Source organism: Anser brachyrhynchus (assembly GCF_964034855.1).
Source record: "Anser brachyrhynchus genome assembly, chromosome: 3".
Taxonomy (NCBI): Eukaryota; Metazoa; Chordata; class Aves; order Anseriformes; family Anatidae; genus Anser; species Anser brachyrhynchus.
In genome coordinates this window covers 37,244,581-37,268,698 of record NC_137696.1, presented here as the reverse complement: position 1 = coordinate 37,268,698, position 24,118 = coordinate 37,244,581, and the positions used below count along the sequence as shown (strand labels likewise).

At 49.2% G+C, this 24,118-nt stretch overlaps 1 protein-coding gene across 4 annotated transcripts in view; it reads right to left on the bottom strand.

Annotated features, from left to right (window-relative positions):
- MDGA1 (MAM domain containing glycosylphosphatidylinositol anchor 1) overlaps nt 1-24,118 on the bottom strand; it is a 134,441-nt gene that overhangs the window by 9,664 nt on the left and 100,659 nt on the right. For 3 of the 4 annotated variants that reach the window (XM_080587260.1, XM_080587262.1, XM_080587263.1), the window contains exons 11-14: nt 18,337-18,514; nt 17,232-17,255; nt 10,223-10,375; nt 8,873-9,007 (exon numbers count right to left, since the gene is read on the bottom strand). In XM_080587260.1, coding sequence (XP_080443386.1) covers nt 8,873-9,007; nt 10,223-10,375; nt 17,232-17,255; nt 18,337-18,514 — 490 coding nt within the window. The remainder of the gene's footprint in view (nt 1-8,872; nt 9,008-10,222; nt 10,376-17,231; nt 17,256-18,336; nt 18,515-24,118) is intronic. The other variant, XM_080587261.1, reaches the window with a different exon arrangement.

Here is a 24,118-nt window from a genome sequence, read left to right as displayed (position 1 = left end):
GAATGCCACCTTGGGCACCAGCTCTGCTCCTGGGTGCCAGCTCACCCTGCTGCTGCCACCCACCTGTGTCCAGCACCAGAGCCATCATAGCAATGTGCACATTGGCAGGAAAAAAAAAAAAGAAGCAGGAAACAAGCCACATCTGGAGCTGAACAAATCTCCAAACACCTGCATCCCTGTCTCTTGCCAAGCCCAGTGGGGAGAGAGTGTACTCAGCTCACGGGGACCACGCAGCCTTCCCAGATCTTGCTCTTCCCAGCCTCAGCTGAGAGGACACAAACACTTTCCCAAAGAGGTGGTCATTGACCCACAGCAATGGGACTGGGCAGTCTCTTGGTTCGCTACCAACCCCATGGGGGCTGTTGTCCCCATTCCTGCATGAAGATGCTCCATCACGAGATGGAGATTCCCACAGGGGTTCATCCTGCCTTACTACTACCCCCTCCGTGCATCCCCCTCAGGAAATACCTTAAGCCCATAAGGGGAGGGATTTGCACTACGAGAAAAACCACATATTTGTCTGAAGTGTCTCCCATTGTACTATACCCCAGACCTGCCTTTATCCAGGGATCCTTGTAAAGGCTAAGGATGTGCATCCTCGGGGACCTCCCCATCTCTACAGCATGTGAAGGAGAGAGGTGGACATAGCCCAGACATTCTGAGAGCAGAATACTATTTCTAGTGATTGTTCCACCCCTTGTCCAGCCTGCCATTTTGCTTCTAGCAGAGATCCCCAATAAAAACCAACAACAACCAAACACACACAGGATGTAGCCTGCCAAAAGTCACAGAGCAGGAGGAGGTAAGTCCTGCTCTAAATGCAGCTGTGCAGCCCTTCTTTCACCCGTCCAGCTATGAGAATGGAGTGGAGAAGTCTATCATGTTTCCATAGCCACTGCTTCTACCTAGACAACAGGAGCAGATAAACTAGACATACTGGACATTTGGATGAAATTCTTTTTTTTTTTTCTCTCTCTTTTTTTTTTTCTTTTTAAAAAAAACACACCAAAAAAAACCTCATTGAAATTCTGTCAGGAGGGAAGATGTCCTAAAGGTACAAAGTGGCTGGTCAGGGAAAGCTGGCTGTGGCAGAGAGAGGGCACATTTGATTTCAACAGAGTATGGGAAAAGGTAACCAAGGGGTAAGATCAGAGCTAGAAGCTCGGCAGGGCCACAGCTGCCTCTGCCTCAGTCAGCACAGGGGAAGCCCCATGAACCCAGCACTGGAATGAATGCTGCTGCTTATCTCAGGCTCCCAGAATGCAGGATGGGATGTGCCAGCTGGGATTTACCTGCAAAGCCCTGACTCCCTCCATGCAACATGGGCAGCAAAGCAGCCTGGCCCTGCTGTCTCTTTGGCCTTTAGTGTGGCCCTAATCCTCCCAAACACAGTATCATCTCTCCCTTAATTAAATGAGCAGTTGTGGGACTATTGCTGCACTACTTATGGTGGGCATGTGTGACGAAGGGATGGAAAACACATGAATTAACCCTTATGGGACACATGATGCAAAGCAAGGCTGGTCCCAGCTTCGGCTGCGAGCAAAGCCACTGGCACTGGGGCTTGGTAAGTCTGGATGGGGCTCTTCTAGGGCCCCAAAGGAGGTCCAGAGGGTGGCTTGGTGGGGTCAGGCTCCTGGCTGTCCTGAGCAGAAAGACAGACTGTGTTGGTCTTCATCAGACGTGCCAACCTTACTGCTCTTGCTGTGAGCAGGGCCAGGACCTGGCAGCCTGAATCCCTTACCACACTCATGGTGTTGAGCACCATAGATGAGATCTCCTGGTCGAGCACCATAGAGGAGAGCACCTAAATTCATCTCAAACCCCAGAACACACTGTCTAGATTACGGTTCTAAGGCCTTGCTGAGGACAGATGCCAGACCACGACTCCTCATTACATAGGCCAAGCATAAGGCAGGGTTTCAGACCTACTCTGGTGAGGTGTCTGTGAAGAACTACCCAAAGGCAGCAGTGCTGGCCAGCCCAGGGATTGGATCATTGTACATGCTCTGTGCCTCAGACAGGTGAGCTACAGCATCCTGTCTTTCTTCCCCTCAGACATTTTCTGGGACACAGCTGTCTGAAGGCAGCCAAGCAGCTCCTTTCCTTTCACTGTTGCTGTATCCAGTGGTACCCAGAAGGATAACTTAGCAAGGAGAGGTCGGCCTAAGGGAAAATGGAAGTACAAGGAGCATAGCACGAAGGGGATGACACGTAATTGACTTTTCCCACCAATTCTGCAGAATGAAGAAGCAGAGTGAACCACAGCTGCTGTGAGGTCTGCCTGCTCCTTGTTCACCCTCTGTTTCGCGACATGCCCAGATGCCTCCAGGCAAACCCCTCTCTTCCCCCAGCTTTGATAACTGACCCTTTCCTCTCTGCCACCAGAGGCAGCTGGCCCCTCTGTGCAACTCTTGTTCCCAGCTCACGGTCTGAGAGCGCGCACTGTGCTCAGCTCTCTGACTAGCTGAAATGGAAGCCTGCTGCACAGACACTGCCAGGTTTAAAAGAGCACTTGCATCCCTCCTGCGGGCAGGCTTCACAAAGACCTCGGTCAGAGGGGAAGGAGCCTCTCAGAGTCCCCAGGATACAAGTGGTGTTGGGGGGAGGCTTCCTGACAAAACCCCTGCAGAAGCAGATGTACTTACACTGTCTCTTCTCTGTCCCTGTTAACAGTCTATTTCCCCATCGTTGCCCAGGAGCCAAGCACAGGGCAGCTGCACGTCTACAGGGCTTGCAGCAGATGGGCTGTGTTAGTGCAGTGCTGAAGCAGGCAAGACAGCAGGGATGAGCAGCTGAGATCGAGTATTCTTCCTCCTGAACTGAAGACTGCTCAAAAGCTGCTCTCTGGCCTCCTCCTCTGTCTGACCCAAAGAGGTAGATGTTTAGGGCATGGGAAGTAGGGAGGACAGTGTCCTCTTCAGGCACTGTAAGAAGGCTGTTGAGCAGGCTGTGTTCCCAGCTTTGAGGTGGGATGGATTATTATAACCACAGACTCCCTTCCCATTTCATGCCTGGCTATAATTTCCCCAAAAAACTTACTGGGGAGAGGCTGATGCGGTGAGGCTCCCAACCAGGATGTGCAAACTCCACCAGTTCAGGTGCTGGGGTGCCTGTCACCCCTGTGGAGCGCTCTTTGGGAGAGGCAGTCACTCCTGGAAGCAGTGGTGATGGCTGACACTTGTTGAACATTTTTGGATTTTCTGGGAAGCACTTCAATGCATGTTACACAATTAAGTCTTGCTGAAGTTCAAGAACAGGCTGGAATGGTTGCACAGGTAGTGCAAGATAGTTTTGTCCCCTGCCCCCCAACTTTATCCAGTCAGAGCACCTGGGGGGTCTCTGGGGGTGCACCTGGAATGACCAGCTTCAGCCTCCACTTGTACAAGTATGAAACTAGGCACTGGAGAAATAGTTGATGCTCCATGGAGAATGAAAGAGTGACCTGGAAGTGCTAAAGAAGAATCCAGATAGGCACTTAGAGCTCCTATTTTCTCTTAAGCCTCTGTAATGCTTTGTATCTAGCAATTTCAGAGTCTGAATAATTGATACGACACCTGATCGTTCAGGAGACGATCAAGCATATGTGTCAAGCATACTGTCAGTGCTGTTTGTAAAGTAAACATCCAATCAAGCTGTAGACACCTGTTATTTACTGGGTTCCAGCAAGAGTAACTGAAGGCAGTTGTCTGCCCTTGGTTATGCAGAAACTTTGATTAGATGATATATTGGTCCCATCTGGCCTTAATAATCTTTAGATCTATGGCTTTAATCCAAAGCTCACTGAAGTCTTTAGAAAAGCAATGACTTCAACAGCCTTTGGTTCAGAGCCACTGTATTGAACCTACAGAGCTTGAATGACACTTTACGAATACGTAGTTACCTTGCCAGGTATTTATAATCCTTGCTCATGATCATGGTATTTGACTAACTTCCAAAAGAAGTGAGCAGATACTATCAGAAGAGACCACAGTCTATCCAAAGGGTCCATACCGTAGCCCACAGCAAGCTGCTTGACGGCTGCACGGAACATTAGTTGAATACACATCTATTGATGGATGAATGAGTAAAGCCAAGAACCCATTTGAATAAGTGGAAAAAGACAGGGTATAAAAAAATTGAATACATTTTTTCATCACAAACTGTTCACTTAGCTTTAACTGCAAGTTGTTTTCAAGAGCCTTGAGGGAAGTGAATCACACTCATTAGGAAAATCAGCCTCCCCTCAATCAATCCAGTGATGTAATCTCTACCGCGTAGAGATACTGCACTGGTCACAATGGCATGGATTTAATTAATTTTGCTGTCGTATATTAGGCAAACTTTGTATCTCCAGCACAATGCAGCTACCTCCAGGGTGGTACCTGTATAACTGCATGCGGTAGCATGGTGCTGTATGCTTAACCAACAGAATGCATTTATCCATGGGGTTTGGGTGGGAACGAGGGAGCTGAGATGTTGAATATTACAAAAAGGACTTCTTCATGGTTCAGGGCACTTTTACATTGACATAGCTAGTACTTGTCAATTTGTGTGACCTAACACCTCTCTTACTACTTTCGCTTGTCAGAAACAAGAAGCAACCATGGCAGGTATCCCTGCAAATATTGTCCCCTGTTGCGTTCATCCACCACGACCTCTCAGACACACCTTTGCACTAGTTGCATTATTTGATTCGAAGAAGTGAAGCAGCAATTCAGTTTGGCAGGCCTTCCTGTCTGTGTTTCCTGCTCAGCAGGAGGGTGTCAGTGGTGACACCACCAGCCCACAAACCTATTACCCTGGTAAAACAGCTTATGGATTTCTTGAACTTGGATGCTGTGGCAAACGGTGTGATCAGAGCTCATTGTTTCTACTGACTTGGAAATAAAATCCCTTTTAATCAGTCCCAAACATTGTTCCTCACAGTAGTTTACAATTTCACTGAAAGCTTCCCATCCTGACTATACACAGGCCAGGCCTAGCTCGTGTGATCAGATAGGGTCTGTATCAGCACTAAGCTGGAACAACAGCACCTGTAACTCTCCAGGTTTTTCATAGATCTTGGATGCATCTCAGAAAGTAAGTTTCTTCTCTGATTTCTGGAAGCGGGACTTGCCAAGGTAAGTCTGTGGCACTGCTAGTGCAGATAAGAGGCTTGAACTACAAAACTGAAAACCAAGAGCAGGATCTTCAGACGTTGTGTTTAAACAGGCCTTGCTCTCGAAGCCCAGGACCTGCCAGTTTTACTAGGGGAAGCAGATGAACATTCCCAGCTTGGGAGACACCCCAGGGCGAGGAGGGGTCTTTGCCTTCTCCCCTTTCAGAAACCCCATGTTATAAGCCTCTGTGCAGTCATGAGTTCTTTAAAAGCACAGCAAAAATAGTTTGGAAAGGGTCTGCCAGTAAGCTCACAAATAAAAAGGAGGCTAAAAATAGTTTGGAAAGGGTCTGCCAGTAAGCTCACAAATAAAAAGGAGGCTAAAAATTTGCTGTTTGGGTACACTCGATATCACTGCTTGGACATGGGTACCCCAGGTAGGCATCCCCCTAGTAGGCAGACTCTGGGAAGGGAGGAAGAGCCTGACGGTGGAAGCACGTGGGGATCTGTCCCCAGCTTCAAGGCTGACTCACCAGGCCAACTTGATAAAGAGTTGCACTTGATAACTGGTCACTGCCTGCCGTGGCTAGCTTCCTCTCCTGAAGGAGGGTGCAAAGCAAGCAATTCCTCATTTGACATAGCTGCACCTGCCACAAACAAGGCACCCTTGTTCTTGAATGTCTGATGGAAACCGTATTTCTTTCCTTCTCCTCCTCCTGATTTTCTTGTTTGGGCTGGCAGAATTGTAGGGCAATGCGAATGCTCGCTCTGGAGGGGGGCAAAGGAAGGAAAAACGATGACCAAATAACTCCAGAACAATGGGAATTGCCTCCAGGGAGCTCCCCTTCACCCTGCTCTCTCATCAGCTGCAAGATATTCAACATCATCCTGCTCTGCTAGCCGCTGAATATTTTATACCACGGCTACAAACGCTCCATTTGTATTCTGTTTCTCTCTTTCGTCATATCTATTATAAACGAGTAGTGTCTGAAAACTCTCCCAGGGAAGATTTGCCTGGATGGCTGTGGATATTTTATAGTCAAATTGTGAGAGTAAACCAGCTTTCAAGTTCTGTAGAGGGGGAAAAGGGTAATAAAAGGGTTATTAAAAAAATAAATAAATGTTGGGGTTTTATACGGCTTCCTTTCATAGTGACAGAGCTTCAGTTGGCTCCACGATGGAGCTGGAGCTGCTATGAGAGGCTTGAGCTGAGAGATGTCCTCTTGCTGGCACTGTTTGTCATCAGGAGCCATCTGATACGGCTGGCTCAGCAGGGCTGGCATCTGGCTTGGTAGGACTGGGCTGACACTAGGTGACACAGGGGTAAGGGATGGGTCTGCAGGCACTGGGGACAGGTGGCTATATGGAAACGATATGGACGTGGCCCAGGGTTGTGGCCAGCCCATCTTTGCCTTCATATCGACACTTACGTGATACAGGTAGGAGGCAAGGGTCTGTCCCTTCATTTGGCAGGAGTCCTAGCAAGGGGGGCTGTATCTGAGGGTAACTCTCCTCTTCTCCAGCCAGGGGCTAAAGCGGAAGGTGGCAACAAGCTGAAGAAGCTTGCTTTGCCCTCAGGCAGGCTGCCACTTCCACAGGGGGATCTCAGAGGACTTCAGCCACAAAGGGCATCGAGATTGGCACCATCCAAACAAGTTAAAGGTTTCTAGCTGGATTTCACAACCTTCACACAAGCAAAACAAGCCAGGGAGTATCCAGCATGCATTAGAAAGGCAGATTGAGCCATTAGACCTGCTGTTGGAACAGAGGGCATCCCAAATGTGGGTTCATTCATGTGTGGATACAAGGGACTGAATTTCAAATCACAGATGGATATATTGTGGGTTTCCTAGACCAAAGCACATCTTCCATAGCCCAAGAGAAAAGAACTTTCCCTCATTTTTTTCTCCTTCATTCTGACTCTATCTAATCAGTCTAATTTTTAAATAATTTATTTGCTCTCGGCTCAGCAGCACCCACCCTGGAAAATCATCGCATAGTATTAAACAGTCTATTTACCTCAGACAAATTTAACAGCCCCTTTGTGCATCCAGGGGGAAATGGGAAACAGGCAGGGACAACAACATAAAGGAAAAATCAACTCATATAGAAGTCACCTGAAGCTGGGAAATACAAATAGCACTTGGCAGCTTCCCGAGGTCTTTGGCTTAACCTTATATTTTGCTCTGGGCAATTTGTGGATGAAGAAAATGGGTGAAGAGTTAAAATGTTAAAAGCCAAAAATCAGTCATGAATTGATTCCATAGCATGCCCAGTCCACACCGTCTCTGGACAAACCACGTGAATGCTGTCACACAAAGCTCTCTTCCAATACAGACCAAAGCTAAGGGGCTTTTATTTTCCCAGTGAAATGAACTTGGAAATGGGATACACAGCTGTATTCCTAAAGGAAACAAAGCAAGAGGAGGTCTTCTCCCTCCACATCTTTTTTCCTTGTCAGTCTCCCAGTTCTCCCCATTGGTCTGTGCAACCCTTGATTGTAATCACAAATACCTAAATCCCTTACAAAAATTCAAGGAGAAGACATGTGGGCATTAGGCAGCAAAGCCAACTGACCACAAAGGAAAATGTCAGAGAAAAGGGAATTTGCCAGCCAGCATTAACAGCTGGATTCTGTCAGCTAAGCAAGCCCAGGAAAACTTGCTGTCAACCTGTACCAACAGTGCTCTGCCTGAGTAACCTGCCAGCATGAAGGCAGAGCAGAGCAGCCCATCTGCAGGAGAAATACAGGTATGTGGAAACACCTCTGACCTAGCAGAAAACACCTCTGACTGCAGAAAGCAAACACAGGTCCTCATAGCAAAGACAGAGATGGAGACCTGCTCGGTGAACCGCAATCCATCCCTTACCGCTGGCACCCACGGGGTCAGGGTTTCAGCCTAGCCCCCACCGAGACAAGAAGATTTTACAGCTTTAACTCTCTGCTCAGCCACACATGCACAGGGACGTGATGGCCAGACTCGGGAGTGTGCTCCCTTCCAATGCCATCCACGGTGCAGAGGCAGAGAGCTGTTAATTAACCCCGTTTATTGAAGGGCGGACACATTCCTGCCTCGGCCCTGATTTTTCAGTCAGGCTCCAGTCCAGCAGGTGATTAATAACCCAGCGTGCTGTGGGAAGAGTGCATCTATTATTCAAATTAATGAAATTATAATCAAGAGGTGACGAATTAGCAATTGCTCCTTGACTGGATATGGAAACTCATTAGTGTGCCAGGCACTTCTGTGGTGCTCGCTGCACTTGTAGGCTTACGGTTGGAGAGGAAGGAGCCAGGGAGAGCAGGGAGCCCCTTGGCAGAGCTTTGCCCCGGCAGGTGCATCCTGACCATTCCAAAATAGCTGTGGCCACCACAGAGCCCTCCGGTCCCACAAAGTGCCTCCACCTCCATCTCCTCTCTGACACCCCATTGTCTAGAGCAAGGTGGCTGTGGCCATGTGAGGGAGAAGCACATGAACGCAGCTGCAATGCTCTTTTTTTGTGGAAGGTATGGGGGCCTTGTGCCAGAGAAGGCACGAACCAGAGGGGAAGGGGTGATGGTTGACTTCAGGAAACCGTCCCGAGGACAGGCTGCAGCAGCCACACAATCCTAGCACTGCTAAGCTGTGGGTAAGGGACAACCATCTGAAGACCATCCTGCTGCTTTGAGCACTGGAGCGAGACTCCCACCCACCCAAATCGCTGGCTGCAGTCGTGGCTGGTGAAGCTGGGGCTGGAGGTCTTCCCCGACACCCTGATCCAGGCTGGGGCTACCCATCCCCAGACGGTACTCACCGATGTGCTTGCCGTACATGTGGTAGTAGAAGGAGACACAGTAGTACTTGGCGGTAATGTTGTAGAGGGGACTGATCAGCCGGGCTTTGTCTCCTGTCACCCTGGGCCGAGATGCCTCGATGAACATGTAATAACCTACACAAGGAGAGGGAAAGGTGGGGAAAGGCAGCACACACCGCATCTCCTGCCCTGCAAGTGAGGGGATGCTGTAGGCTGGGAGACCACTCCTCCTCCGAGAGACATGGCCTTGCTCTTCCCATTCAATTGTGATCCCAGCCAGAAACATTCCTAGAATATCTGCAGGTGTTCTCCCTGTGCCTGATGTATTCGGGGGAGAGCAGGAGAGATGGGCATCAGCAGACCCCATGTGAGTTCATGCAGCAGATGAGTCCCTTAACATGCATGCATGTTTGGGAGCAAAATGAGCCTTGCTCCTGCAGCACAAGGAGCCCCAGAGCTGTCTGGCAAGAAGGAAAGCAGAAAGGGGATGGTGAAACCAATCCAGCCTAATTTCTCGGCCTCAAGCAGAAGGAGATAGCATTCAATACATTTGGCCTAAACAACATTGTTATCTAAAGAGAACAATACCAAAGTAGTTGCTAACAACCCAGGGAGGAATAGATTAGCTACTTAATTTGTTGGCATCATTTTCAGTGCTGGATCAGGCTGGCATACTGAACACTAACGGAAAAAGCCACTTCCTTAGCTGGCCACTGGATGTTTCCCATTTTTTTCTGAGTTCAGAGAGTTGTGCTTGCATACAAATTTACTTTCCTTATTACAGAAAGGGAGAAGTAATATCCAGCTAAATCTGGAGTGTGTACCCCATGCACAGCTCATGTGAGCAGTACATAACATCATTCTCCTCCAGCCAGGGGTGAGGCACCTGGTGAGTGTCACCTCCCCCAGCCTCATTCCTCATGCTGCTGTTTGATACTGAGGAGATCTGGTTGCCCCACTGAAACCTTCTTTGAGGAAACAGCTGTCTAAAACCAGCAGGGTGATTTCTAGGTGTTAGAAACGTTCTCCTACTTGTTTATCCTTTTTTGACTTCAAAACAAGCATCAGACGGGACAAGGACATTAGGCAGTAGGCAATTAGCTGGCAACAAGAACTAATGCTCACACTATTCCCTTAAACAAAGTCGTGGGCGCTTTAATTGTGTGTTTAGTGCCAATCAGTTACATGCAAATTAACCACCGGCTCCCTGCACCCTGTGCGGAGGAGAAGCGTGTGTGCGGAAAGCAGATCAGCGCTCCGCCGGCTCCCAGAGCCTCAGGACTCCCAAAGAGCAGTGGTGTGTGCCTCGCGTCCACGGCTGAGCCAGAAGAAACCCAGAAGTGTGCCTACCCTCCGGCGTACCGCTGATGTCCGTGGGGGGCCCCGTGTTGACGGTGCGCTTGGGGTTCTGTGTCAGGGCGTTCTGCCGCGTCCAGTCGAAGTTGTCCATCTTGTCCTGCACGAAGCCACAGATCTTCTCGTCCTCGAAGCGGCAGGTGTTATCTGCAGGGAAGGACAGGGGATGGTCAGCTGCAGCTTCTCAAACCTCCTCCCCGAGGCTGCCTGGCTGCTTGAGGAGGGCACACGCTGCTGCTGCAGCACCGCTGAGGCTCTGTGTCAAGCTGAGCACAGATGGGCAGCCCCTGGCCCCAGGAGGAGGCTGGAAAGGAATATTTTCATGATTAGTGTGATTATGGAAGGGTTAATCCAGGCTGATGGATGCAATGATCTGGCAAAATAGAGTAAGGCTAATAGGACTAAAGAGAAAGAGACGGTCTGCTGGGAGGTCTCAGGGAGCAGACGTAGAGGAGGGTAAAAGCGGTAAGAGGAGCACGGAAGGCAAACAGGCCACAAGGGCTTTTAAACCAGAACAACTTGATGGTAGAATAATTTCCCCAGGAGAAAGGAGAAAGTGCGAGACAATGACCCCCACTTTGTTCTATGTATTACACTAAACTATGGCACACATGAAAAAATCAGCTGTCGAGAAGAGGTCAGCTCAGCGCTACAAATGTGTCATTTAGCTACAGCACATTCAATTTATACCAGCTAAGAGACACATTTGCTATTGCACCTCATGCTGGTTCCCCTAACAAAATAAGTTATGCAGGCAAAGGGTTTTTATGTAGGGTCAGCCACGTGTGCAAAAGGGCTTCCTCCTACTGCTACCACAAGACAGTCACACCTTATGGCAATATTATAAGACAGGTGAAAAATCTGGGACATAGGCATGACCCAATATAGACTTAAAAAGAATGGTGCGAACGGGGCTTGACCAGACAGAAGATGGTCTTTTGTCTAACCTTTGTGGTGAAAAGGTACTTCCTGAGCCACAAAACCAAAGGCAAAGGGCAAGCCTTGCACTGCTAATATGGTTGGAGAAGGACAGGGAAAATAGGCAGAAGAGAAAAGTCCAAGATCGGTTATGAAAATTGCTCTGTGTTTTTGAAAGATCCATGGGCAGAAATCAGAACTGGGGAATGAGCTGAGAGTGGGATCCTACAGCTTATAAGTGGTGCAGACACAGCAAGCACAGATCTCTACCTTCTGTCTTTATATTGGAGCCAAGAGTTTGTGCAATTAAACTGGAAGATAAGGTAACTAAAATCCATTAAAGAACACGCAGAAAAGAAAACCATGTTCTTGCTGAGGTCTTAATATTTGTTAGAAAGCTCATCCATGGCATGACGATGCGTGATTCATCTCCTTGGGGTTTACCCCCACACCGTTCCTGCTATCATGGCCAGATGAAGAGAAGCCTGAATGCTTGCCTGGGCTCCTACATTCCTCTGTCCTCAGTGGTGGTTTGCTCTGATTTCTGAGCAGGACACCTCAGACTTTCAGTTTGAGCATGGGTGACTCTAGCAGGATATGTAGGACAGAGCAGGGTCGGCAATCTATGTGCTGGGTGCCAATGACGGGATGGGGAAGGGAAGTTTCCTCCAAGACCAGGGTGAAAAGCTTGAGACATGGTATGTTGTGATGGTGGAGCTTCTCACACCTACCACACACCCCAAAAACTGCCTTCTTGTACCAGAGAGACCAGCCACGAAATGAACAGCACCTTGACTCTGAGATGCTACACCTCCCAACTCCTACCTCACAGCTAAAGCCCCTCTGATTTGTGAAAGAAAACAACTGTCTGCCACACAGAGATCAAAAACTTGCACACCCCTGTGGTAGGGACCCAGGGGCTCTGTGCTGTTGTTCCACCTTTTTGCCTATCTCCCCCACCAAAGCAGTCAGACAAGAGGAGGCAGCGTCCTCCCACAGCCCATGAAATTGTTGGACTCTGCTGCAAACCAAGGGCTCGGTTCACGGATCGGGGCAGCTGGTTTTTCTTCTAGCTCAGCAGGAAACACCGCTCCTGCGAGCTGAGCACAGCCATAGGGAGCTTGGCTGGGCTGTCCACTTAACTGCTGATTAACCCTGGCTAAGTGCTTTCCGTTCAATCCGCTCATTTCTAATTAGCATCCTAATCCAAATTAGCCGCTGCTCCACAGTGCAGTGCTGGGCGCTGGGGGCCACGTGGTGGCTGGAGCTGCAGGCAGGATCGGATGGGGCAGACGCCTGCAGGGGCTGAAGCCCGGCAATAAAACAGGCCAGAGGGGCTCTACCATCCCCAGCACAAGGAGACGGAGGGGGAAAAGGGTGAGAAAACAGCTTCTAAGGGTCCTTCCCCAGCCCTCGTGGCTGACAGGAGGGCGCTCGTGGCTGTAGCAGGCACCCGCTACAGGTCCTCGGAGGAGGCGCTGGAGCCCACAGGCTTTCTGCTATTGCTGGGGTGGTCCAGCACCCCTGCCTTGTCTCTGTTAGACTGAAAACAAACATTTGTGTGGCTCCAGCTTACAGGATGCTGGCTGCAGTTAGTAGACACAAGTTGTCTCTTACAATGGCATTACTCAACACAGCAGAATCCACCGTGACTGTCCTTTTGCAATCAAAGGTTGTGGGACAGGGAGGGTTTGCACCTCTGACCCTGTTGTGCTTGTGGACCTTCAGAGGAGGAAGGTAACATCTTTCCCCAGCACAAAATTCTCTTAACAGGGAATATCAGATAGAAAGCAGAGCTGAAATATGTAACACAGAGGCCAGACCAGCAACTGACTGAGAGTGAGCAAACCCACAAAGAAAAAAGTACAGAGACCGAAGGAGAAGTAGGCTAGGGAGAAAGCCCAAGTCAAGGTGGAGATCTGAGAGAAGGTGATCAAAAGACTCAGCGTGGGGAGAGAGAAAAAACAGGTCTCTGCAAGACAAAAGGAGAGTGTTCTTGGCTTACAAGTGCCAGACGATGGCCTGCTGTATAAGAAGTCCCACACACCCATGGGAAGAGGACCTGAAAGCTTGAAGATGGTAGGAAGAGGCTGCTCTTACTGCTGCATGTGGGACACTTGTCACAGGAGAAGACATAGTATGCTACGTACTCCTAGCTCCTTGAATGCCAAAACAGGGCCCTGACTCCATCCTCTCCTCTCACTCAGATGCAGCCATTTCCAGAAGGCAATGCTTCCAGTAGAGAGCACAAAGTGGAGGAGGACCCTGGGCACCACAGCAGGATCAGGCTTACTTGCAACACCTTTTGCTGTGTGGGAGTTTAACTACAGCATGTTGCCTCTGCTTGGCTTGGGATCTCAAGGCACTTTGCAACAGCTAATGAACAAGGCTTCTCAATATCTCCAGGAAGCAGCAACGTTTCTCTTTATATATCTCTTGCTTTACACATGGGGAAACAGATGCACAAAAATACAGGCAGACACATTTAAGGTCACAGCAGGCAGTTCTAAAGCTGGAAACAGAACCCAGGTGTTCTGACTCCTGGTCCTTTGGTTTAAAACAAACCACAGGAAGGCAGAAGCTCTGCTGTTTCTCCAAGCTAGAAGTGGAGATGCCCAGAATGACTTGGGTATGTTCGGTGTGGTTTGGGACACAACCAGTATGTCACCTCTGGATGGTTATCAGCAATGCTGACTGGGAGAAAACTGGCAGATCCATCTGAAAAGCAAACCTTTCAATGACCCGCTGTGTCTCAGAGGCCACAGCAGTGATCTAACTGCTGACCTTGTCTGTGTGAAGCAAACCTTCTTTCAGGCTCACACCATCTGCCAGGGATCCTGGCTCAGCACTGCGGAGCAAAGGAACCTTCCTGTTTAAAAATTAAACAGGGGCTTTAAATATTGAACACAGAAGTTTTTCTCTGGATTGTTAGAGGCGAGGTGGAAGTAGCAAGGGAGCTGGTTCCTCAAAGGCTGGAATTAGTGCTGTCTTCACCAAACAGATTTCCTTGGCAGGCTTTGCAGTGGCAGCAGCTCAAAGTGCAGAGATGTTTGCTCCTGGTTACAGACACCTCCCTGCATCCCCAAGGGAGAGACCCTCAGCCACGGCTATTAGCATTTCTCATTGCTTTACCTTCTTGAGAAACATAATGGAGGTTTTCATTTCAAGTCCTTAGGGGGAAGCCATTCCTGGCCCTGAAATTCTGACTGCCAGATGAATGCATACAAAAAATAATAATATGATCCTAGCTGCAAACTATGGGTGAATAGCAGATGGAAGCTCATTCGAATAAAATTGCTTTCATCATTTAGCTCTGCTATGACGGCTGAAACTGGCTTGGAGCACAGGGGACCATGATCCGAGCCTCAGCTCTGTTACAGACCCTCAGTGTGACCCACAGCCCGTCACTGGAGATCACTTTCCCAACTAGAATATGAAGACAATGCAAACTGGATAGTGACCTCAAAGTACTCTGGGATTTAAGAAGCAGCATGTAACAAAATTTTCCTTGATAAGTTTCTAAAGCATTTATAACCAGTAATGGAAGAAAGCTTCACAACACAATAGCTGTTTGGGTCATACTAGAACACTATGTGCTTTAATATCCCCATCTACCACACTGGGATAATATGGCCTATACAATCCCATTTGCCATTGTGATACAAGGAACTGGTGGCACTGCAGTGTTTGGGTTAGAAAGTGAAGGCTATATCCAAATGAAATTGCAGGGTCAGGGTAAGAAGGACAGAACAGATTCTCCAGCACTGGAATTCAGACATGACATTAAAATGATCAGTTATCCTAAGAGATATTAAAAATAATACCTTAGAAATATGATAACACCAATAAAGTTTTTTAAGATAAATTCTGGTTTCAGATGAACTGATTTTTAAGAGTTATTCGGTCGTACTGCTAACCTTTAAGTAAGTGAAATTTTCAGTGTCTTCTGTTCACTCCCTCTGCTTTTAGATTGCTTCTGCTTTATAACCCTAGCACCTGGCTATGTAATCATGGCACATGCATGCCTGCCCCAGTGCCATTAACATCTTATTAGGCTGGGAGAGAAAATGCATGAAGAAATAATTGTATTAAGTGACTCTCAGAGTTTGTAAATTAATCACCATTGTGCATGCCCTTGGATCAGGCTGCCAGAGGCATTAATCATCCAATCTTTGCCTTTCACTTGAGAGCTCTCAATGTTTGCTCCCAGAATTTGGCTGGGCAGCCTAGTGTGAGGATACCTTTGCAATCCTCTCCCAACCCCTTCCCCTGGGGCTGGTGGTAGGAAAGGAAGCGGTGGGAAAAAGTGGCAGTAGCAAGGCTTTCCATGATGCTGAGCTGAGAGGCTGGCAACTGAGCCATGGCCCAGAGACAGAGCTATGAGGCTTTGCACTCATATTTGCAATGGCAGCAGGTCTGAAAGGAAGGGGCATCTCTGAAAGCAAGTGTGGTGGATGCAGTTTTAAGGCAGTCAATCTCAAGGCGTGAACTCAGAGGCAAGACCCTAATGACTGGCCCAGCAGTACCAATGTTCAGCATAGGCTGGATAACATATTGAGGAGAAACCTTAAGTGCTGGGTTTACTGCATGAAAAGAGAAGCGTAGCTGAGTACTCCTCTGCCATACACAAATTTCACGTAACGTTCTCGTCTCAGTCAAGCTGCCAAAGCAATCCCAGATGAGCAGTCTGAAGGATCAGTTTACAAAGACCCCAAGGAGATTGACACAATTAGACCGAAGTTGCCCTGGCATTATCAGTGATATATGCAGTATAAAAAGCAAGTGGCAAAAGGCCAGATTTTGTCACTTCCTGCAGCGAGCCAGGATGCTCACCTACTCCAGCAAGTGCTGAAGGACACATTCTGGAGTGGGTCCCTGGCAATACGTTCAGGGTTTCCAAGTGAGTTCCCTCTGGAGAATGTTAGAGGAGGATCAGAAAGTGGGGAAAAGCAAAGAAAAGAGAACCAGGAACTACAGTTACAAATTCCCTCTCTCTCTGTGAGACGCTCCTGCTCTCAGGTATGGTATGGTGCATCAAATCATCCTCAGAGAGTGAACAAATGCCTCATGGCTGCCCTAACAAGATAATCCTGATCCCAATTTCCTGGTTATTACTGCGCAGTCCCACCTCCTCCTGCCCACTGGTATTCTGCAGCGCATCAGTAACACTTGCCTGCCTATACACATACTACCTAACATGACTGAATGCTGTTTCAGCTTCTTTTTATTTTACTCAGCAGCTGGAAATGAGAAAAAAAAGAACAGTTACATGGAATGAGCTCTGTGGATCACCAGCAAGGAATCTGCCCATCTCTATGTAAGAGTTTTGTCTGGGTTTATATCCAGCAATCAAAGCATGGGAACTTTGTTTCATCCCCTGGAGGTCACTCCACCACTACTTATAGCATGCTAGAAATCCTCTTCTATGCTCAATGGAAACCATCGTGTTCTTGTTAAAGACCACCATTCTGAGATGTTGTGTATTCTGCTCTCAAAATCAATGGGAGCTCTTGGTGCACACTAAGGATGGGCCTGCATCTAAATGTCAGGCTGTCTTGGCAGGAATGACTGGAAGGTAAATGAGCAAGTAAACAGAGATGACACTGGAGGGGAAGAAGATAGGAACCGGGCTCAAAGAGTTTGCAAGAGGAACCAGATCTGAGCTGGAGACTGCTCCATACCAGCCTGCAGAGGTGTCAAGCAGTACCCTTTCCAATCAACAAGAACATGGGGATTATAGACATTAAATGCAGACATTTTGGAGGACATAGAATATTCTGTTTACTGGATGCAGATTGCTAATATTAGAGGAAAGGTGGGTTCAAGTTCACAGCCTACCCAGTCACAGAGATACCAGGTGTAAATGGGAGGTATGTCTCTGGCATATGTCTTTGTGATAACTCAAGGTACAAAAAAAAAATGGCATTACTTATTGGAAGCATTATTACTGTACGAAATTTCATGCTTTTTTGGGGAAAAACATTTTTGCAAAGTCAGTGCTGTTTTCCAGCTTGCCTGATCTGCTGGAGCACTTGACTAACATGCATTACATTCAGAACATAAATACAAAGGTCTTGTTGCTTACCCGTTGGGTTGGGATAGTTGATTGCTGGAAAAGAAAATGGAAAAACAGCAAGTCAGAACAGCTTGTACTCCCTCAAATCACAAATTATAATCAAAGCCTGAAAATAAAACAAACACATCAAGAAAGGTCATAGATGTACAAATCTCCTAAAATCACCCCTGCAAAACAGCAGTGCTTGGTGTCTGCCTTGGTGATGGAACAAGCTGCTGGCTCACTGATCCAAGCAGCAACATATCTGAAGAAGAAAATCCCACCTAAGTGGTGATCATGGGACTGCACAGGGGAACTGTTCTGGTATCCCAAACAGTTTCTTTCTGGAGCACCCACTGGCAGCTAAAGCTTGGTATCTGTGAGGGATGTCAAAGTAGTTTGAGACGCTGTGGAAGTCTGAAACAAGTATCTTAGAAATACTTGATGTGGTGTGACTCCCCAGGACAAGAGGGTTCTGTGAAATCAGGCAAACATAGCAGGAAGGGGCTCTATACTTTCTGCTAAAATACAGGTCCAGACTCCTGAGGGGAATCAAGACATCATCTTGATCAAGGTTGTAAGAATGGGGTGAGCTGGGAGCTGTTGGGACACTGGTCAATGTCTATCAACGTGATGATCTGGGATTCAGGGTGTTGGACAGAGCTACAGGGTCAGTAGTTGCTAGTTAGGAAAGGACATGAATTCTTTCAGATCTAGAAAGAAAGAAGCCGGTGAAATCCTCTTGCTTTTATGGGCATGTGGCTAATATGTAACATCCACTGGCTATCCTCTAAAATACACCACTGAGCTACAGGAAACTGCAGTACGGTCTGACTGGGGATTGGGGTTTTGGTGCTCTCGTGCCCACAGAGTGCAGAGCATTTGTTGGAGCTGCTGAGTGAAGAATGAGTAGGGATTGATCCTCAGAGGTCGCTATCTGGTTCTCTGCATTGAAGGCAGCAGCCAAAATGTGGCCTAGCCTGGCTGCACCATGCCATCAAACCTTTATACAGCACACAGATCCACCCGAGGGTCACAGGAGACAATGTGTACACATGCCCGTGTCCCTAGGCCTGACCCGCTGCCAGAGGCTCGGGCCTGATCTCGCAGCCAGGGCCGAGGAGGAGACACCTACGTTCCATGTACCGGATGATGCGGGCAGCCATGTCCCCAGCCCCAAAGCTGGTGATGGGCGTCAGGCGAACTTCGTAGCTCTGAGGCACTTTCAGGTTGGGCAAGATGTGCTCCAGCAGCAGGCCCTTCTCCATCTTCTGCACAGGAATGAAGGTTTGGATGGTGCTTCTCTGAGCCAGCTGCATTGAAAGAGAACACACAGTGTCACGACGATCCTGAAATTAAAAACCTGAGAGGTTCTATTCGCCATCCAACACCTTGTTTCTTCCCTTCGTATACAGGCAAGTACACCTGGTCTGTCAGAGAGTTCATCATGCCCAGTTGGGTTAAAATTCCCTGCCCTGGTACAGAGCATTGGTCAGGAACTTGAGCTTTCACCAAAGAGAAACATCCAGGTCCTTCTGACTGGGAGTACTACTTGAACTACGGGCCTGGAGGAACTCCATGTCCAGACCAATGGCTCTCAGAGGGGAGAAACGAACCCGACTAACCTGCATCAGTGCACCAAGGCTTTGCACTCATTGCAGCGTGGCATTTTGCCAAGATACCCAAGTCACTGCTGCAGCATTCATTCATTTGCTGCCTGGGCCCCGTGGCATTTCATGTGGTGCCTCACTGGGACCTGTCTGCTGCCATGTTTCCTCATCACCTTTTCATAGGATCCACCTTTAAATCCTAACCATCACTGCCTCTGCAGACCAGAGCAAGGTGTCTAGTTCAAGTCAGTGATCCTTTGCAGTCACCAACAGGCTCCCTCTTTCTCCAAAGCCCATCGAGGAAGGAGACGAGCCATGCTAGCTGAACCTTACTAGATGAACAGTGTTTGGTGTGCTAAGGCAGCAAGGACGTTTCAAGAAAAATATGGGAAAAATATCCTTGTCAAAATCACCACCACTGAAAATGATGAATTATGTGTCAGCAAAACTTCCCTGCCACAGTCATGCTTGCTTGGCGGGGGAAGGACAAGAACAAAGATCGCATTATAAAGATACAGTTCCCTGCCTGTTGTTGTGCAGTGCCTAGATCCCTGTGGCAAGATTTGGTCCGGCTCTGTTGCTGAGGCACTGGTCCTGGTAATAAGACCTCTGGTAGGGCTTTCCATGGCCCTATCTTCACTTCCCAGACACTCGGCCTTCCACTGATATATCCTCTAGGCTGACAGGTTTAATTGCAAAGGCATTTCTTCTGATAGCTGGGCCCAGGGATCATCATTAAGTCTGCAGTTATGGGACTGAAGCAGGGATGCAGGGAGGAAGGTTTACAGCAAATCCATCAGTTTGGAGAGTGTGAGGCAAGACTACGGAGCGAGGGCATGGCAGGAGTGGAGGCCATCAGGAAGGCAGGGCAGGGGAGGGATGCAGGCAGAGCACCTGGGAACAGCTAGCGCATGCAATCCCTTCTCTGCTTGCCTCCAGCCCTACCATACGTGACTCTAAGTTCAAACTGAGAAGAAATGACTGCCTCTGAAGAGCTCACAGTGACAGAGCCCCGTTCTTTTCCAGCATGGTCAGGACCCACCACCTCACTTGAGCTGATCTACTCACTGGATGGGTGGAGCTCCCAAGCGAAGGGCAGGGCTGGACCAGATCCTGCCATGGTACTCCGGGGTCCCCTGGGGACCTGTGGTTGCTTGTGGTTCTCACAGTGAACAGCAGCTTTGTACCTGCCTTAAACAAATCAGGGTGCAAGTTGCTTGAGGAACTGCTTTTGGCACCCTCCTCCCCTGGCAAAAAGGGGCCAGAGGACTGGGAACTACTTCGGTGCCTTCCCCCATCACCGTCCCTCCCTGGGATCAGTCCCAGCGGGAAGGAGCAGGGCAGTGCCTCAGGGAACCAAGCATGAACTTGGCACCGGGATACTGTCAGGATCCATTCGCATCAACAACACCCCATCTGCACGCACGCAGGCTGGGTGCTGATCCAACTGGCATGCCTAACGCCCAGCCCTTCCATCTGCCAGCCCGCTGCACTGCTGCTCTGCCAAGCAAGAGCAGAGCCGGCTCTCGGCAGCTCCAATCTCACCTGGGATTGTTAGCACCAGATCCCCAATTACCTGGGAGGAGAGGAGGGGGCACAAGCTAGAATTAGGGGGCTGGAGTGGTATGGCTCCTGGCATAGGGCTTTTGGGGAGCAGAGCAGGACCGGGGGCTGGCACCAGCTCTTCCTTTCAGACTGCCTCGAGGCCTGGGCGCTGGGAAGGCAGCCAGCAAATAGGAGGGGGTCAGGAGCCATTTCCCTCGTCTAGACATAACCTTTAGAAGAGAAACAAAATGGAGAATCGAAGAGAAGCCTGAGGGTGAGGTTCAGACAGTGCAAATTCCACCTCAGCTGGGAGTTATGTGGAATTTGGGTATCTGAAGCCTCTGGGAGCAAAGTAGTCTCACGTAGTCTCCCACATCACCTAACCCAGGACACTGAGAAATCAGCCCCCAGTCTGGACTGCAAAGATCTAGGTTCCCCACTCAAGTCTATCTGCAGGGGCACGTGGGTTTAATCAAATAAATACCTGGCTGCCACATAGGTTTGGCTCTAAATCGGAAAAGAAAAATTGCACCTATGTCCCCATGGGTCGCAACTGTCCTGCTCCCAGGTGAGACTTGTATCTCCAGGCAATGGGCAAGGCACAGCTGGTGCACTGGACACACCTCCTCTAGTCGCATAGGAGGAAAGATTTGTGAAGGCAGAGAGGGGGAACAGACTGGAGCTCAGCACAGTTTAAAAGGCATGAAATCAGTGCAAGAGGGAACAAGGGCAAAGCTCCAGCCAGCCGCTCACCCTGTGTGTGCAGAGCTGGTGTGGGCTTGCAGTGACTAGTACAGGTCCAGTAGAGAGCAATGTTAGGGCCAAGGGCTGGCTCTGCCTCCCCCTCCCCAAACACCCTTTGCCTCCCTGACTGCCAGCAGCAGAGCTGCGTGCATCAGTCCAGCTGGAACCCATTTTCAGTCCTTTGCTCCAATCTCCCACTGCTGCTCTTCTACCATGCTGCCCTGGTATCTTCTTCCCTCCATCCCCTCTGCAGCCTCTTTCCTCCTTCTGGTCACGCTGGCCCAGTGCTCCAACTTAATGCGGCGCAGTTAATAAAGCAGAGGCAGGCACAGAGGATGGTGAAACGCTGGCCACCTTATTAGAGATGCTGAAGCCTCTGTGGAGGATCTCACGCACCAAGCTCATTCATCACCAGGCTCAGGATGCTGCCAGCAGGGCCAGAACAAGAGCACAGCACAACGCACAGCTTCATTTCTGCCTTCACCTCCTTCCATTTCAAATAATGAGAGGGAGGGGATGGGAAGAGAAAAAACAAACAAACCCACACTGTTTCTACCAGCTGGCTGCGAATATCACACAGGATGCAGAGGTGGGAACGCTCTTGCAGCACAGGTTTGCTAGAAACACCTTACAAAAGACAAAATCAGCCCAGGTGGGGCATATGTATTCACACAAACAGTATGCAAGCTGTCCCTTTCCCCATCACTTGTAAGCAATATTGGCAACCAAGGGAGAGCACGCACAAACACTCACATGTGTACTTAGCCGTCAAGCCTCCCAGAACTGCAGACTAGGTCTGACCATTCTCACTTCTCACCATCACACCCTGTTGGCAGGTCTTGTCCACCCAGTCCCCTGACTTATCCTATGAACTGGTTTGTGATCCACAGAGAGGGCTTGTGGCACTGTGGTCCCCGGAGCTGGCTTACAGTCCAGGAACGCACAGCAAGAGCCTCAGAGAGAAAAGTGAGGTGCCGCACTATCTCTGCCACCACATTTTGATCCCGGCTGGGACACTGTCTCAGCAGAGAGGTCCAAAGTATGGCACCACCATGCCTAGGCTTTCTGTTTATTAAAGGAACAAAGAATGTCGTTTTCAGACCGAGTGACATTTAAGCCAGGTATGTAACAGCTAGCAGATATAATAAAGCCTAAGCATATTAACAAACACATCCATCAATAGTTAATGTTGCACTGCTGCTCAACAAGCCACACCACGGATTCATAAGACCACGATCACCCACGTGTGCTGGGACTTGGTGCGGCCCGAGCAGCCATGCACGCGCTCTCACAGCCTGCTGCACTCTAAGCAGCTGCACGCTTGTTTAGGGAAGAAACTGAAATCAGAAAGGAAACCTGTTTCAGCATTGGGCCCTGGGGAATCGTTGCAAACACCAGCTAGAAAAATGTACACTAAAATCGTGCAGATTCCCCAGCAAGCAGATCAGAGCAAAGGAGACGCTTGGCAGGCATCCTGCTTCCCAGCACTGCTCTTCACTCCTGCCGATCTCTCCTTATTTGTCCCCCTTTTTCAACAGCTCTGCTCAGCACACAAGCTCTGCTCTCCAGCATCTTCTCTCAAAATCCTTTCTCCACGCACTCACCCTCTCTCCCGTCTTTCCTCTGCCTCCTTCCAGTTCCCGTGGCTGCTCCTTCGTTCAGCACCAACCAGAAGGGGTGGCCGCCTGCCCACTGATGCTCTCACCCCCAGCTAACTGCAGGCGTGGGGAGCTGGGGAAAACCCTGGATCCCATCCCCAGCCACGTGGGCTGAAGGCAGAGGAGATGGACACATAAAGGTGGGCCAGGGTGACCTGGCAGTCTCACACCAGCTCTCATTTTCACTCCCTGTGCATCTCCACAGGGGAGCACAACAGACAAGCGCAGTGTCCGGCATGCACGCACATGCCCCCACCACACGCCTCCTTGCTCAGCTGTGAGCATCAGGTGGCTTTTGTACTTGCTCTGCAGTGGCAATTGGGCTGCTGCACATGGAGGTAGCAGGAGTGAGCAGGGCTGTCTTGAACCCACTGCCCTGGTGAGCAGGCGTGCATCAACCAGAGTCTGTGAGGTGCCTCGAGGTGCAGGAAGCACAGGCGTCCCTTCCAAGGGGAGCACCTCACCAGGAACAATCACACCACTGGTTTTAACACGATAACGCTAGCAGCACTTGTGGTCTTCAACTGGTGACAGCCAGGAAAGATGCTCCCAGACGCCCTGTCCTTGGGACTGGAAGGGATTGAGCTTTTTTACGGTGCTGGTGGCAACTCCTGAGGTGAATGTGGGACTCTGCAATGCAAAGCACCATGCTACTACAGCAGACATGCCTTGCCCTCAATTTCTGCTCCAACTGCACCTCCAGAGCTACAGGATCCCTTGCAGAGAGGTAACTTCAAAGAGTTTAGATGCCACAGGCTTCTCAAGATTTGAAAAAAAAAAAAAAAAAGAAGAAAAAGGGAAAAGGTGATGACAGGATTTATGATTACAGTGTCAAAAACCGAGCAAATTGCCCAAAGGCCAGGCCCACAGGAGCATTTGCAGGTGCTCCATTTGCCTTGAAATGAACAGAAGTTGGGCTGGGACAATGAGCAGAGTTTTCCCCACACAGAGCTTCTCACATTAAGGTATTTAATCCTCCAGTGGCTACTGCTAGAGAAGGAGAGTCCAGGAGATTAGTTCCATGGGTGAAAATAACATCATAGCAAATTCCTTGGGAACAGAGAAATTAAAAATGCTCAAAAACAGAGGCATGAGGAAGGCGGAGACAGGGAATTTAGGAACTTCTCCTGGAGATGAAGCTGCAGGATTTTCCACTGATCCTTCACTCCCACTTCTTCCCATTCACTTTCTGGCACACAGCAGTGGATTGAGAGTCTGGTCCTTGACATCACCTTGGCACCACGGGACAGAGCAGAGGAAGATGGGTTTTCTTTAATGTTACATTTGGACACTAGGGATTTAATTCTTGCTCTCCGTATTTTGGCAGAGGGATAAAACCCCTCTGCACTGGCAATGTCCT